The sequence below is a fragment of the Lotus japonicus genome, chromosome 5, assembly GCF_012489685.1.
Source record: "Lotus japonicus ecotype B-129 chromosome 5, LjGifu_v1.2".
In the NCBI taxonomy this organism is placed as follows: Eukaryota; Viridiplantae; Streptophyta; class Magnoliopsida; order Fabales; family Fabaceae; genus Lotus; species Lotus japonicus.
This window is the reverse complement of record NC_080045.1, coordinates 42592366-42609317: the sequence shown is the minus strand read 5'-3', so window position 1 is coordinate 42609317 and position 16952 is coordinate 42592366. Positions and strand designations below refer to the sequence as shown.

Genomic DNA, 16952 nt, shown 5'->3' with positions numbered 1-16952 from the left:
TTTAAAAACGAGGTCACATTGGTCATCTCAACAGGAAGCGGAAAATCCACGCTTTGAGATTTCAATTCATTTTATTCATTTTCATCATTTCATTTCCCTCCAATTTATCACGCGCACGCTTCCCTATATAAGGAAACTTTTTTAATTTAATCGATTTCATTTTTCCAGCAAACATTTTAATTTAATTTTCCCCCGCTCCACTGCTACCATAAAAGACCCTCACCACCAAAGTTTTGAATTTTATTTTAGCTAAAAAAAAAAAACAAAAACATAAAACAAAATACAACTACTCTCGTTTCTCTTTTCTCTTTTCTCTTCTCTTCTCTCTGCTGCTGCAGACTCTCTATCTAGGGTTTCTCTGTTCTCACTCAGGTACTCAAATCCGTTACTCTTTGTCTCTTTATCCTCGTTCTTCTTCTGTTTAACGTTGTTATTTATCAGGATTTAGGTTTTTTTTTGTCCATGGTACCGTAGTCGCTCAGTTTGGTTACTCGTAAATTGTTAGAAACTAGAACCATTTTTCGATTCATGGGTTTTTCCCTTAGTTTAACTATTGGATGATTTGAATAACGCTTGCGATTTGTGAATAGTATACTCACAGAGCGACTTAATAATTACTGTCAATAACTACATTTTCTCCTCAAACTAGATCCTTGTAATTTCTTTCAGTTTTTTTTTATGATATTTAAGTAACCGTAATCGCTATAAGTATTCACTTTTGATCATGGAACAACGTTAATCTGAGAAACACCGGATCCATAACATTTAAGATCGGTCATATCTCATAGAGTTCATGTTATTTGTACTTTTGATTTTTAAATGCCGAATTTCTGTGGTCTGCATTACATGTTTTATAATTTATTATAGTTTTTCTTTTGGATTTTATACTGTAGTTATTGATTTGTACAAATTAGTTTTGTTTTTAGGGTTTTTAAAAGCTTTCGCTGTCATTAACACCGAATGTTGCAACAATTTGTCACTATGTGCATATTATGAGTGTTTGATTTTGATTTTATACTGTGGTGATTGTAATTACAAAGTTAAGAATTTCCATAAGCAGTTTGATCTCCTATTGTTTTTTGCTAGTACTAGTGGAATATTTGATTCAGAAACCTGTAAATGTTGTTGTTACATTTTGCTCCAGGTTGCTGTCGATATGGATTCTGCAGCGCAGTCGTACCAGCATCGCTCACTTTCAATCAAGTTATGGCCTCCTAGCCAGAGTACAAGGCTAATGCTTGTGGAGCGGATGACCAAGAACCTAACTACTCCGTCCATTTTCTCTAGAAAGTATGGGCTGCTGAGCAAAGAAGAGGCTGAGGAGGATGCGAAGGAAATTGAGGATGTAGCTTTTGCTAATGCTGCCCAACACTTTGAGAAGGAGCCTGATGGTGATGGGAGTTCTGCTGTACAGATTTATGCCAAGGAGTCTAGTAAGCTTATGTTGGAGGTGTTGAAAAGAGGACCAAAAGTGAAGGATGATGGAGAATTGGTATCTGAGAAGGCTGGTTCTACTGCTGAAACTGTTTTTGACATATCTGGGGGTCGCAGAGCTTTTATTGATGGGGAGGAAGCTGCTGAACTTTTGAAACCATTGAGGGGGCCAAACTCTTATACTAAGATATGTTTCAGCAATAGGAGTTTTGGCTTGGATGCTGCTCATGTAGCTGAGCCCATCCTTATATCAATTAAGGATCAATTGAAAGAGGTAGATCTATCAGATTTTATTGCTGGAAGGCCAGAAGCAGAAGCACTTGAAGTGATGACTATATTTTCTTCTGCGCTGGAAGGTTGTGCTTTAAGATATCTGAATCTGTCAAATAATGCCATGGGTGAAAAGGGGGTAAGAGCATTTCGGTCGCTCCTGAAATCGCAATATAACTTGGAGGAGCTTTATTTGATGAATGATGGTATTTCAGAGGAAGCTTCAAAAGCAGTTGCTGAATTGATCCCTTCCACTGAGAAGCTTAGGGTTCTTCATTTCCATAATAATATGACTGGGGATGAAGGGGCGGTTGCTATTGCTGAAATTGTGAAACGTTCCCCAGCTTTGGAAGATTTCCGCTGTTCATCTACCAGAGTAGGCTCTGATGGTGGAGTTGCTCTTGCTGAAGCACTTGGGGCTTGTAAGCATTTGAAGAAGCTTGATTTGCGTGACAATATGTTTGGTGTGGAAGCTGGAGTTGCTCTAAGCAAAGTAATACCTGCATTTGTTGATCTGACTGAGATATACCTCAGTTATTTGAACTTGGAGGATGACGGCGCAGAAGCCCTTGCCAATGCACTCAAGGAATCTGCACCGTCACTGGAAATTTTGGATATGGCTGGGAATGACATAACTGCAAAAGCTGCTGCATCTGTGGCTGCCTGCATATCATCAAAGCAGTTCCTAACCAAGTTAAATTTATCTGAAAATGAACTGAAGGATGAAGGTGCAGTTTTGATCAGTAAGGCACTGGAAGAAGGTCACGGCCAATTAAATGAAGTTGATTTAAACACAAACTCAATCACATGGTCAGGAGCTAGGCTGTTGGCAGAAGCTGTTGTTCAAAAACCTGGATTTAAGTTGCTAAACATTAATACTAACTTCATTTCTGAAGAAGGTGTCGATGAGTTGAAGAATATATTTAAAAATTCGCCTGATACGCTGGGTCCTTTGGATGAGAATGATCCTGAAGGAGAGGACAATGACTATGAGGCTGAAGAAGATGATGAGCATGATGAGTTGGAATCAAAACTGAAGGGCCTTGGCATTTAGAAGTATTCATAGGAATTAAGTATGCAACTTCTACATCAGATTGATTGTAGGCCAATTAATATTTGCGACTGGCATACATGTTTCAGACCCGGTAGCTAGCTTTAATCTATGATTTTAGATTTTCTATTCCATGACTTTTTTCAAAGATTACCAGATATATGCTCTTAATATATCTGGCCGGACATGAAATGGACAAATGGTATTAGCTGCAGAAATTTCAGGGCTCTATTGTACTTGGACCTTTTGTTGGGAATTCATCTTTGATTGCAGAGTCACTGCTCTCCTTTTTTATATATCTTGCAATTGATTTCATATGGAGGTTATTTGAATACTATGGGACTGCATCTTATTTTTGTATTGCATTTTGATTGAGCTATAAACAACAACGTAAACCAATTGCAAGCAATTTTTCTAGGAAGTTATCAGCATAACCAACTTGAATGTAGCTTCAGTGGTGGTAATTTTGTTTAAAATCTACAAGAGGGGTCTTGCTATATATTCTGTCCGTATTTATTTGGTCACTTTTTTCTCAGGATTTCTATTATTTGAATCAACATTTGTAGGTAGTGTTTGACACATTTATAAAACAGAACATGAGATAACTTGTTCTGTTTTATTCTCTTAGGTTCCACCTTTTTTTGGGGAACCAAAATGTACCATATTTTCACCTTTTGTCCTATTCTATTCTACTTTTTATGCCCCAAACAAATATAGAACAATATTCATGTGTTTTATTTTGTCTATCTACCTACTGTTTTCGTAGTGCATATTAGTGAGCACTGAAACGATGGGGTTGCGCAATAAGTGCAGGTTGGAATGGAAATAATATTTTGCATGCATCCATCCATTTCATGGAAATTTCACTCAAGTTCCTTCCATGAATGTGATCGGTCGAAACACACTTCCTCCCTCTCGATGTTCATACCATATTTTTTTTTTCATCTGCATAGTTTACCTGATAGTGCCTCCATGATTCAGGTTCTAATTTGTTTCGGGTTTTATCTGGTGTCACTTTCTCTGTCAAGCATTTGATACCAGTTTGTGTGGATCTTTTGTGGTTATCCAGTCGTAATGAATCTAGTAATCACCCTATGCTTGCTTGTCTTGTAAGTGTTAACAATACAACTGCTGTTCTTGTTATTATAGGTAAAAATATCACTGCTTAATTCAGATAGGTTTCGTTTAGCTGCATGATACTCAATAAGGAGAGAAGTAACTTTCTTCAGTACGCATCAATTGAATAAGTAACAAAAATTCTTACAATCTTGTCAAATCAATGTTTTATTTATTTTGAACTTGAATGGATCACACAGGCACAGGAACTTTCAAGGCCTCTAATATCTTATCATCTAGCTCGAATTTTATGGGCTTCTTGTCTCTCCCAATCTTTATGTACTCCTCAAACCGTTCCTTCAGGTCTTCAGGGAGGTTTGTGGTTGAACTCCACCCCAATTTAGTTTTGGCTGCTCTAGGTTCAGCATAGAAGTGCTGCATCGTTTATGGTTCATAGAAATTGTTAGGCTAAAATATCTAACTTGCATGAATTTATTACACTGCTTGTAAGCAATGACTAAACTGATCAACAAGGGGGGATTTCTATTTTCCTCCCTTATCAGTTCAATGATTTGTGTTAAGCAAGAGATTCTATAGGCAAGAATCTGTGAATTATGCAATCAGGTTTTAGAGTAGATCAGAAGATAGGATATTAGTAACTACCACATTACGGAAAGGGAAAGCTTTCTTTGCATCAATGCCAATAGCTTTTGGATCATAATGCACTATGTTAACAGGGCGCCCTGCAGCTTGAGCACAAAGTTTGGCCATTCCATCCAGAGTCACGGCACGATCACTCACACAGTTGAAAATTGTATGATTTGCAGCATCTGGGTTCTCCACAGCTAGCGTAAGCATTGAGGACAAGTCCCTAACATGAGCTATGTTTGTGAGCTGCAATCCTGAGTTAGGAATTGGCACTGGTCTGTCCCTAACAATCCCTACAAATGGCAACACACATATTTAGTAGGTGCAAAATTAACACAGATCCTCTACATCATATTTGATTATTAAAGGTTAAAAATAAAGCTTGTTGAAAAATTCCCCCTTACTATCAAAGAACCACTCCTCATTGTCTTTGTTGTTGCCAGACCCAATCATGTACTGTGGCCGGAACACTGCCCAACTCTCAAAAGTTTCTTCAATGTATTTCTCCACACCAACATGACCAGCATCTGCTTTAACAGCATCCTGCAGAATAGTTGATTTTTCTCTTCAGCTTATATAAATTGCAATTGGCCTATCAGTTTTACAAAATGCTATGATGGGGAATATTCAACACACCCCTTCAACATGTGGAGGTTCATCTGTGGTTTTGTAGATTCCAGCACTACTGATAAACAAGAATTGCTTGGCACCAGAACTCTTGGCCCAATCTATCACCGGCCTACAAATGAAGATTGAGTTATTAGGATGTCTGTCTTAGATATTACACCTGCATTTATCAGAGAAGTGTCTGTTTTTTTGTTAGCAGAGTGCCATAATTTTATCAATAACATGTTTGGATCAACTTCTCTTTTCCCAGAATCAATTGTGACACTTAAAGCTATTCGCATAAGCTTCTTCTCGTAATTGACTCTAACTTTAAAATCAATTGTAGAAAGATTTCCAATCATGTATTAAAACAACTTGTATGAGTTCTATGTCACTGCGGGCATTTTCAAGTCAAGCATTGAACACAAGTATACAAGAATCAATACAACAAACCTCACAGACTCAAGATCCTTGCCATTGTTGTCCAAAACCACATCAAAAGCTTCCCCTCCTAAAACGCTCCCTACTTCAGCCGGATTCCCCCACACTGTGCGGCCTCCAGCACTCACAATTTCCTGCATATTTTTCAAATCTTACAATAAAACTTTGTTGTTATCATTGTAATTCACAATTTTCTTTCAATGCAAGTTAGTATTAGCTGAATTCGGACAACCAAAACAGGACACAGACATAAACAGCAAGCATAGAGTGTAATCATTAGTCTGAGATGAAGATCAATTACTGAGAATCTGTTAAAAGGAGGTTTCTTCATCTTGTCTGAGCTTTCTTCACCAACAGTGAGTATGGTGACCTCATGGCTGGCACCTAGAAGCTCTTTTGCAAAGTAGAAACCAATCACAGCATGCCCTCCACTGTTGGTGTTCACGATGAGCACCTTCTTCTTCTCTGCAGCACTGGCACTGATGCTGAATGCAGCAGCATGTTTACCAAAACGTCCAGAAACTGAAGAAGGGTGTGCTAGAAAGGTGGGAGAAACTGATAGAGAGGATGAGTGAAAGGATGAAGAGAAAGAAAGGCGCAAAGTAGAAGAATGTGAAAGTGGGAGGAGCTTGGAAGAGGTTGGGGAACAGAGCAACGAAGGTGAAGAGGAAGCTAGCGTGGCCATGGCCATATATGGTTGTTAAGTTTTCTGCTTTCACAGTGAAGAGTATGTGAACCAGCAGTTTCAGATAAAGCTAAACAACCTACCCGCCCCTTCTATCATTACCAACATATATGGGGTTATAAGGATCATGATCCACTAGCCTGTTCATGTTCTCCCATATTAAAATTTTTATGTCTACCTCTCTAGGGCCACCACCATTTGTGCATGAATATTGGCCATAGATTGTTTTCTCAGTTAATACATTAATCAAAGAGTACAGTACAAACAAAAAAATTGAAAGGTTGTCCACTATGACATAAAATTTGTTACCACAACATTCAATTGATTTTCATCAAATCAGAAAATATATTTTTTTTTCAATTGAAAATTAAAAATAATGTAATTATTTATCATAGGTGACATTGTGTGATTAGATGATAGAGTAAAACTGTATTATACTTACTGAAAGTGCATACTCATTAAATTGAAAAAAAAAATAAAAAAATAACAAGAAGGGTGAGAGATGAAAGTGCACTTCCTGCAATTATTTCTTAGACTCTAGGGATCCAAATCCATCTCTCTATGAGATCTTTTAAATATTTATAGAGAAATAAATAGACACAATTGGTATACTTATCAATTCATGTTTCTATCACCTATGAAAAAGTAGGTTTTCTCCTTTTCATTTTTGTATTGGGATGCCAAGTTTACCCAATAGACAAATTCAAATAGATATATAATTGATTAATTTAAGTGATACTTATTTAATTCTTCTTAACTTAACTAATAAGGTCACTTTAAAAAAAATAGTAATGTCTCATGTTCGTGTGAGTGCATCAATTAGTATAAATTTATGAATATCTTGTCAACGAGCTATGATTCATTCACACTTATATCATTTTTCACTTCATTTACCCCTCATTTTTTATCTTTCTCTTATATAACACATCACATCTTTTGCTTTATCTTTCTTCTTCATATTTCTATTCACTCCATGTCTCCGTCAATTTACACTTAAAATGAATTTCTACTTGTTCCCTTGTTAATTTAAGAGTTTTGAACTTTTATTCATGATAAATTTTTAAAAAATAAGACTTGATCAGTTTATTTTTTAGTTTTGCACGATTTTAAGAGCTTAATTTTGATTTATATATATATTTTATACTTAAAAGTTCTTACATTATTTTTTTTAAATTGTCAATTGGTTAAATTTTATTTCGTATGTTTAAAAAAAAATATTATTTCGTGATGCCTACAAATTATAAATAACTAGTCTAAGCTATTTGAGAGGCATCTATAACTACTACAAAGGGATAACATTTTTGCCACTATTCACATTAGGGTTTTTCATAAATGTTGCTGAGGTGCACCATAAGGAACATTTTTTGTTACTTTTTGGTTTTTTATTTGGTTTAAATTGAAGTTTTAAAATTATTAGGTTATGCTTCAAAAGTTATTTTTTGTTTGTATTTACTTTGGTTGAGTTTGATGGAAATAATTTCATATTGTTAATTTTTAGCTCTATGTAATAATTCTTTTAATAGATGATATTTGTTAATATTTATTATGTGGATATTAGTATTGATAGTATAGAGTATTAAAAAAAAATATTGATAGTATAAATAATTGTAGGCCTAAATAATAGAAATACAAAATTATGAAATTAAGTATTGAGATTATTATTAATTTGATAATATGATACAAATGAATAATTAGGGAAAAACTTAAATCAAGCTCCTTATCTCCATAATTTTAAGGACTCCATGGTAAAATTGACAAATGAACATTATTTGTAAAAATAAGAGATATTTATTAAGACTTAATTATAAAATCTATAACTACTACAAAGGAGAGTCAATATGTAACTATTTCTGTTCAAAAAAAAAATGTAACTATTCATTCCTGTTCATGGTGCTTTTTTTTTTTTTTTTTATCTTTTGGTATTTTAAAAATATATATAGTTTACTTTTCCCGGTTTTTTTGTGGAAGGACTATATGATATATCGGTTTGTAGCTAATTAAGGTTACTTTTGATGTTACTTTTTTCACTCGAAAGTTGTCGGACAAACTTTTGATGTTTCTTTTGTCACTCGAAAGTTGTCGGACAAACTTGCAATACAAATGACTTTGTGGGGCACTTTTTATATTACTTTTTTCACTCAAAAGATGTCGGACTCATTTGCAATATAAATTACTTTGTGGGGAACTTTTTATAGGAAAAAGTTGTGCGAATGTGATGTGTGTGATTTTGTCCCCATTGTATGGCTATATAAGTGTCTGATTCTTGGTTTTGAGAGGCAAATATCGTCGGTTCTATTTTGCTTGCTGTTACTTTACTCTGGTATTTCATAATTGGAATTCTCTGTGTTATCTGGGAGGATTATTCTAATGGCTTCATTTACTGATTCACCTGTGGATTGCTGATTCTTTTATTAGAGAAAATAAGCTTGTGTCCATGAAGCTGATTCTGCTTGACCAACATGTAAGTGTGATTTTTGTATATATTATTGTGATATTGTTTGGCTGTTATGCAACTGTTGTAATTGTTCGATTATATTGTATGATGTAGCCATTGAATTTGTTTTTTTTAATGGTTTGTCATTGAAGTTGCACGGTTTGTTCTCTTTTTCTCTATTTTCCAGTTATGCAGTTAATGTTTTTTTAATTTGGTGTGTTATTTTGAATTTCTGGGGTAACTCTCTTTTGTTGGTGTATGGAGATGTGATCATGCATACGTGTGATCAATTTGTGTGATCAATTCAATTGACTAACATGTTTTGATTTTTTTCTTCCTTTGTAGTTGAATTGAAGAAGCAAAGTTCATGCTCAGTTCAGTTGACTAACAATACTTACCACTATGTTGCTTTTAAGGTTCGAACAATGCCCCTTTCTTCGTTTCAGGCATGAAATAATGGAGAGATTTATCGTTTTGGTGTGAAATTTGCAGGTCAAGACCACATCGTCGAAGAAATATATCAGGTTGACGTTTGTCTGCAGCAGAGTTTTTTCTTCCCCCTCTGTGGTGTCGTGCTTTTTTGTGCAAGGATTGGTGATATTCTTGTACTGCTCTCGAGTTTTACTATTTTACTTGAAGACCTGTTTCTGGTTGCTTCTCGTTGATTTGAGTGGCAAGTTTGGTTTAAATTGGTCGCACATGTTGTGCGTAGGTTGTTGGGGTGGGAATGCAAATCAGTTTGTGTGTTATTTGGAGAGATAAGGATTGACTGAGTATTTAAATTTGGGGAGTTGAATTGAGGCGCAAGATTAGGAGCAAGGAGTGGGTTATTTGCTGACACAATATTTTGTGGAAGAGAGTGGGGAAGTGAGGTTGAATTTGAATTAGAAGATGAGGCAGATAAAGAAGAGTAAGGAAAGATATTCTTAACAAACCTTACATGCTGTGATGTATACAGTTTTTCCTTATATTCTTGAGTTTGTTCTTTTCAGATTTTTTTCCTCTTTAGCCTTTGGCTTTCTTTTGTATCTTGGTTGAGGTACCCATAGTCCCATAGTACCTCCTTCAATATATTATCTTTGGCTAAAAAAAAGACTTATATTGTTTTATCTTTTTTATGGGGTGAAAAAATACAAGCAACTGTGAGAAAATTGATGTTTAGGAAGTAAAGTGCGCAGTATGTGGAAGGCAATGTGAGAAAACTGATATATAGTTAAGATTTTGTTTAGTTTTTTTTTTTAAATGACATTTGTTAGATTTTGATTTTGCTTTTGGATGTTTTTTTTATACGGGATGTGATAAAATTTCATAGAATAAAGTACAATCTTAAAAAAAAATCATAATATAAATCATAGACTTATTGCTAAATAATTATAATTAGAATAAACCAAATCTTATTTTTGTATGTGCAGATTATTATTTTTTTCACAAAGTGTATGTGCGAAATAAGATAAAACCAAATCGTTAATTTTTTAAAAATTAATTAATTCTTCGCAGTTGTTAAATTTTAAGATTATTTACTTTTATAAATTTAGAGGCTGCCAAATTTAATTGATTATTAGATTGAGATATCATACGTAATTTATATGGAAATGCTCTTATTTATTTTGTATTTGAGATAAATTATTTTTCATTGTGCATGTGTGAAATATGTTATTCAAAAGATTTATAAGATGAGTCCTAATTATTGTTATATTTGCGAAAAAAGTATAATTGTTTTTTACACCGATAATGGATATCCAGTGACCTATTTTGTGTTAGTGAGTTGTTAGATTTTAATCACATTCTAAATTGTTTTACACCGATAGTGAATTTTTTTCTTTGATGTATGAGAGTTTGTTTTCAGTGAAAATTTATCATTGTCAAAATAACAAGGTTGAAAAATAGATTAAAATTCGTTCTTGTTTATTTAGACGGATAGGTTTTAATATTTTGTCATTTTATTTGATTTACTCTTTTTTGTATGACATCATAATTAAATCAAATTATATATTAAAAATAGGAAAATAGAAAGTGATCAAATATGATTGAATCTTATTATATTCGATAGAATGGATATGTTATTTATTTTTGAGTTTAATAGATATGCACAGTTACAATAACAACCATTACACCATGCCACATAGGTGGAATAATAAATTTCACCTTAAATTTTAATTAAAACCGTAATATACTTGCTGATGTGATAGAATTCAATTGAATGATTGTGTAAATAAAATTCATACTAACGGTGCATACACATTAAATTCTTAATTTTTAGTACGAAACAAAATCAAAATATGTGCACTGATATACTTATATTTTATTTTTAACTTATCATGTTATAATATTATATTTATAAAAAAAAATCAGCAACCGTGCCTCGTACGGGATACTACCTGGTTTATTTAATAGGGTTTGTCATCCCCAACTAACCTTTTCTTACAGTGACTTCTTCACTCCCACAGTCCCACCTATGCCCCCACTTCTCCACTGTTCTTCCTTTTTCTGTACCTTGCTAACTCTCTTTCTCTCTTTGTCTCCAAAAGGATCTTCATACACTATCAAAGGGAAGGCCTTGGAGGAAGAAGATCTCACAACACCCTCGCGCAGCTTGCGATTCATTTTCATACAAGGTACGATGGAATCTGAACTTCAAATACGCTTAATTTATGGTAATTTTTGTGTGTTCTGTTCTGGGATCATGAATTTGGGGTTCTGTGTTGCATTCATGCTTGCCAACTCTCAAATTCATGAGCTGATAAAAACTTAGGGTTTTGATTTTGTTGTAAATTAGTGAATCGGAGAGACCCTTCGATTGTGGCCAAGGTGACTGGGTAGTGAGTAAGTTCTTTGATCATTTATTGTTAAATTCACATGCTCTGTTGCTTAATGCGATTAACATTTGGTTTTGTTTGTAAAGCTTGTAATCTTTGGGGAATAATATATGGTGGGTGTTGTATCTATGTGCTTAAAGTTGCCTTCTTTTGAGATAAATTGTTTCGGGTTGCTGAATAGAGCCTTCAAAATTTTTGGATAAGATTTTTTGATGAATTTTGAGTTGGAATTAGCGTGTGGAGTGTGTGATTTATGATTATTATATAGATGGTAAAAAATTGTATTATTTTATTGTTATGTGCTGTGAAACTTTTGCTGCTGTATGTCTCTAAATTGTGGTGCAAAATGAGGTTGATTGTGTGATTTTAATGATGGATGTGTTTGCTGTACTTTCTGAAATAAGTTAATGATCCAATTGATGAACTCTTCTTGCCTAAGCCCTTGAACATGTTGAAATTTATACTATTGTTTGGAAATTCTTTTTTCTTCTATTATTTAGTTTATAATTGTTTGTGAACTTAGCTTACTATATTGATTTAAGTGTTAGATTTGAAGAGTTCAAGTTTGGTGAATTATGGATATGAAAATCGAATGATTTGGCCAATGGAAATCGATCTTGGTATATGGAGAAGAGTGGAAAAATTGTACGATTATGTTGTGCTTGAGAAATTTGGATCCTTGAGGATGGCATTACTGAGTTTATGGCCTGGACATGTGTTTGAGCTATAATTTCTCATGAGATATGTCTTATGGCTGAGTAGTTGACTGGCAAATTAATATACTTGTTTATGTGTTCTTGGAATTAGAGTTATTAATTTCTAGGAACCCTCTATTCCCTTTTGAATTTAATTTAAAATGGAACAGAAAGCCCCCTGAAAACCTTTGGGTGCTCTGGGATATAGTTATGTACAGTATGGTTACCTGAAGAGTGTCTGCTAGTATTTTAGCTTTAGGTCTTAGGATAACATCAAAATTTTAGTTTTTATTTATTTATTTTCTGTTTTTAAAAGCTTGAAGAAACTTTATCATTTCTTTTGTGTCTATTTCATTGTAAGTCTTCTCAATATTTACGAGAAATGAAAAATACTACTACTTTTGTTAGTATTAGTTTAATCAGGTTCTAACCATAACAAATGGATCGTTCCAGGCTCTCTTAAAAAGCCACATTCTAAAATAAATTCTCAGTAGAATTCTTTAGTATTTTAGACACGTGTGTTGATTTACCAAAAAAAAAAAGACACGCTGTGTTTGGTTGATATTTGACCTTTACCTATTTTTTCAGCTTTAGTGAGGAGACCGCTACGTCTACGATGGTTGAGATTCTCTTTGACGATATCTTTAGAGTGGAAAAATTAAACCCAGATGACAAGAAATTATTTGAGAAAGGTATTATTATTATTTATCATGTATATTTTTCAATTTTGTCTGTATATTGGCTTAGTTTAACTTGCTGTTCTTTATTATTTCTGAATGATGAAAGAAGATTCATATTCACATGTTTGTATATTGTTGTTAATGTCACGATGAAGATGAAGAGTGAAAGACTTTAACTTTAGTTCAAAAGATATATCTGGAGGCAAGTCACCCTTTGTAATGCATGTCTTCCTAGAAAAATGAATTCTCTTTTGTTAGAAATCTTATAGATAAGTGTTAGATATCTTATACTTATTATTATTAGGTAACACAATTTCATGTAAATAGGGAAACTAGGATATGATATATTATTATCAGGTAACTATAATGCTTGACCTCCGCTGTGTAGTTTACACACACCGATTCAGTCTAATGTTGTCTCTCGGTTTATCCTTATTCAACATCATTTTTCAGAGCTTGCTGTTTTTAGTTGCATTCCCTGTTTATGCTACATGTCCTTTTTTTCTTCTGTATCTTGTGTTCCCATCTGCCTTTTTGTAGTCTCAATTTTTTAACATGAATATGATGAGTGGGATCATTTGCTCCTATTAGTGACATGCAATATTGTTGTGTATTCTATTCTAATTCTAATCCTTTGGTTTTCTGCTCAAGTTACCCGCATTGAAGCAAGAAGTGAAAGATTTGACATGTTTATGCACCTAGACATCAATTCTGAGTTATATCCGTTAAAGGTGGGTCAGAAATTCGCTCTTTTACTGGTTCCAACACTGAATCCAGATGGTACCCCAGACACTGGCTACTATATTCCGGTAATTAGTTTATTCTTTTTCTAGTACAAGGAATGTTGAATTGATCCCCAATCCCTATTTCTGTACCATTGTGATACTGGAACATAGTCAAAGGTTAAGAGTATATCAATGATTACCCAGGTGTTTGAGTAACCTGAAACTCCTTCCAAATATTCAGCAAAATATCTGATGACCCGTAGCTCTCTCCCGTTCTCTTTATAGCCAATCTCTGTCAATTCTGTTAGACTCTATCTTACAATCACTAACTCCCTGAAATAATAGAGACCAGCCTGCTGGGCTTACGTAACAGATTATTTACCTCTCTTCAATGTCTATCCTTCATGTGCATTTTGTGGCTGAGTGCATAGGCTTGTGAAAACCCTGGGCGTTTGCCAATCTTTGTTTATTTTACATTCATCAAGATTTTTGTTCTGTGGTTGGGGGCTTTTGGTCTTCATGATTTTGGAATTCAAAACAGAAATATGGTTAATGTTAAATATGCATGTGAATGTTGGGGGGGGGGGGTAAGAGTGGTTTAATTTTCTACCAAAGATTTCTTGGAAGGTGTGATCTAGTTGATATATGCATTACTTGTTACTTAAAACAAGCATCTGTGGTCAAGTAAGTTTTAATGCGTCGATTTTGATGATCAGGTGACATTACATAGCTTAGTTTAAGCAGGTGGATGCCATGTTTTCTGGTTGTTCAATTTCAATACTTAGTTTGCTCTTTCAATTTTTTTATCTACTATTTTGTGTCTTTTTTTTATTTGTATGATACCTGTTTTTTTGGGTTCACTCTAGGAAGTATGAAGTAGGTAAGTTCTGTGCATCTTTTGTACATAGCTTTTGTCAGTCCTCTGATCATTGTCATTACGAGATTCAAATTTTTAGACTCCAGTGCACAGCTTATGGTTGGGTTTGAAAATTTACTGGAAGATGTAACCAATGTTGGTCCAATCTTAGGTGCTGAAAATTTACTAGAAAATATGGGTTGTGAACATGATGGAGCATATTGTTGTCTAAATATTTGGGCATTGCAACTATTTAAAAGCACTTGATTTCAGAATCAGATACGTAAGGAGCTTAATTTTTGTTGGTTCATGTAAAATCTGTTTCAATTGCCTGGGGTCAAGCAACAACTACTATATTAAATGAGTGGAGGGTGATCTAGTGTTGCAATCTTATGAATGCAGGTTTTCCATGTAGGATAGAAGACTAGATCTTGTAGCCCTTAAGAGATTCAGTAGAGAAGGATGGGTGAAAGAGTTGTGAACCCCAGAACCCAAAGAGGACTATTGTTCTGATTAACTATGATAGAAACCAGCAATGGATCAACAAGAAAACTGATATTATTGAAGTAACCCCAGGTTATTTGAGAGAACCTGGGCTCTCCTTTTCCCATTTACAATCTGATCCAGAAGATGACTAATGCTCTCTCTAACTCTCTCATTTATAGTCTCATTCTCTAATTAACTCCCACAACCAACTAACCAACTATTAACTACTAACTACTAATGGATACGGGTACCTAACGATCTAGAAAAATAGAGAAAAAACAGATATGTTTTTAAATACTAGTCATACCCATTTTACAACCCTTAAATCCCTAAACATCCAAATTAAAAACAATTCCTACCCCTTGCAATAAACCAAGACACAAGTACAATGTAAAATAGCATTACTACTGCACAGATGGCATAATAGTGTGAAAAAAGAATGTGTGGTAGTAACAGTAGTGTGAGATGTTAGCCCAATTTATAACTATAGCTCTCTTTGCCCTTCATTTTTCTTTTTATGTTTGCTATTTCCCTTTTCCCTGTTGTGTCAAATCGGTCAGGTCCAACCATGTGTAAATCAGACATCCTGGATTTGCCTAATAGAATTCATCTGCTTGTTTCTTTCCCAGGGCAATCGGCAATCACTGGCTGATAATTTTGAATATGTTATGTATGGCAAGCTCTACAAGATATCAGAAGGTTCAGGACGTGAAAAAGCGTATGTCCATCACTGGTTTTGACTTTTGAGTAGCAGAACACTGGAATTACTGTTTAGTTTCTGCATAGCATGCATGTCTTTTTGATTAACCATTTAGAGACTAGTTACTGGGGGCTGTGGACTTTTCTTCCTTGAGATATGAATTATCATGAGCATGAATGAATCATGTGTAGTTTGTATGGTACAGCGCATGTTTCCAAGTAGCAGTGTTCACTAATTAAAGATGGGATTTGTCATGTTATTTAGTTCTGTAGTGCTAATCAGTGGATGTTATTTCCAAGTAGCAGCTCTCCTCCTGTTAGAGAGGAATGTAGATCATTACATGATACAATTTAATGTCGTAGTATATTTTATGGTTTCCCCCCTTACTGGTCTTGACTTTGGGCTTTGAATTGTAGGGAGTTAAATATTTCATTTGGTGGGCTTCTGATGATGATGAAGGGAGATCACTCTCATTGCAACAAGTTTGAGCTTGATCAAAGGTTGTATCTTCTGATGAGGAAAGTCTGAAAATCATGTTAATGACAAGGATGAGGAGTCTGTTTATAACTTCAATGTTTGGCAGATTTATTTGTGGTTATGGCAGTTCTATAAAAAACTGGTCCGCTCATGAACCATGCTTTTACAACTAATACAGTTTATTTACAATATGCTTTTTATGTGCTAAAATTTGTTTGTAGGGAAACTCTTTTAACTTGTGAACCATGTTTTTTTTACAATTGGATGTTTAGTAAGCAAATATTTGGTGATTTGGTCATTAACATTCCTCAAATAAATTATCTTCTGATAGAAATTATTTATAACTATGTAAACCAGACTAATATCATTTTTCACGTGTTTTAGGAAGTTTAGAGTAGGAGAAAATCCTCCTAAGTAATAATGATCCGCCCAATGCTGCATTAATAATTATACTTTATAATTCCCGTAAAAAAATATACTTTATAATTAGTTTATTGATATTAATTAAATATGTAAAATGTAAAATTTCTGTGATTCATGATTGTAGAGTCAGAAAGATCGGACTGTTTATTTTTTTAGGCAAATGTTAGTAACGTTAGTAAATTAGTTCTCTGCAGGGTTCGAATCTTGGATCTTTCACCTAACTCTTATGTCCCTAACTTTTACCACTTGAGCTATTATTCGGGGATAGAAAGGTCAGACCGTGTATGAGTTATTTCTAATATTGTTTTTACAACTCATGATAAAGTTAATTTAGTTTGGGTTTGAAAACATCTTGCACCTAATAGCAATGTGTTAATATGAAAATATAGTTTTAAAACTTTAATTTAATAAATGTTTTCAGTGGTCTTTTTTGAAGTGACATAATGTTATTTAATTTGTAACTAATATT

The 16952-nt window shown here is 34.0% G+C and overlaps 3 protein-coding genes across 3 annotated transcripts; 2 read left to right on the top strand and 1 right to left on the bottom strand.

Annotated features, from left to right (window-relative positions):
• The first annotated feature begins 213 nt into the window (after positions 1-213).
• On the top strand, positions 214-3049 carry LOC130716847 (RAN GTPase-activating protein 1). Its single transcript, XM_057566863.1, has 2 exons — positions 214-372; positions 1145-3049. The coding sequence occupies exon 2, from the start codon at positions 1157-1159 to the stop codon at positions 2756-2758; it is 1602 nt and encodes a 533-aa protein (XP_057422846.1). The 5' UTR covers positions 214-372; positions 1145-1156; the 3' UTR covers positions 2759-3049.
• Positions 3050-3975: 926 nt separating this feature from the next.
• On the bottom strand, positions 3976-6328 carry LOC130716848 (chloroplast stem-loop binding protein of 41 kDa a, chloroplastic). The gene is made up of 6 exons (XM_057566864.1): positions 5808-6328; positions 5519-5640; positions 5096-5198; positions 4864-5002; positions 4475-4752; positions 3976-4246 (listed from the first exon to the last, which is right to left on the bottom strand). The coding sequence occupies exons 1-6, from the start codon at positions 6195-6197 to the stop codon at positions 4064-4066; spliced, it is 1215 nt and encodes a 404-aa protein (XP_057422847.1). The 5' UTR covers positions 6198-6328; the 3' UTR covers positions 3976-4063.
• A 4728-nt stretch (positions 6329-11056) lies between these two features.
• LOC130720240 (DNA-directed RNA polymerases II, IV and V subunit 8B-like) lies at positions 11057-16358 on the top strand. The gene is made up of 5 exons (XM_057570867.1): positions 11057-11240; positions 12725-12828; positions 13468-13625; positions 15513-15601; positions 16000-16358. The coding sequence occupies exons 2-5, from the start codon at positions 12753-12755 to the stop codon at positions 16109-16111; spliced, it is 435 nt and encodes a 144-aa protein (XP_057426850.1). The 5' UTR covers positions 11057-11240; positions 12725-12752; the 3' UTR covers positions 16112-16358.
• The last annotated feature ends 594 nt before the right edge of the window (positions 16359-16952 follow it).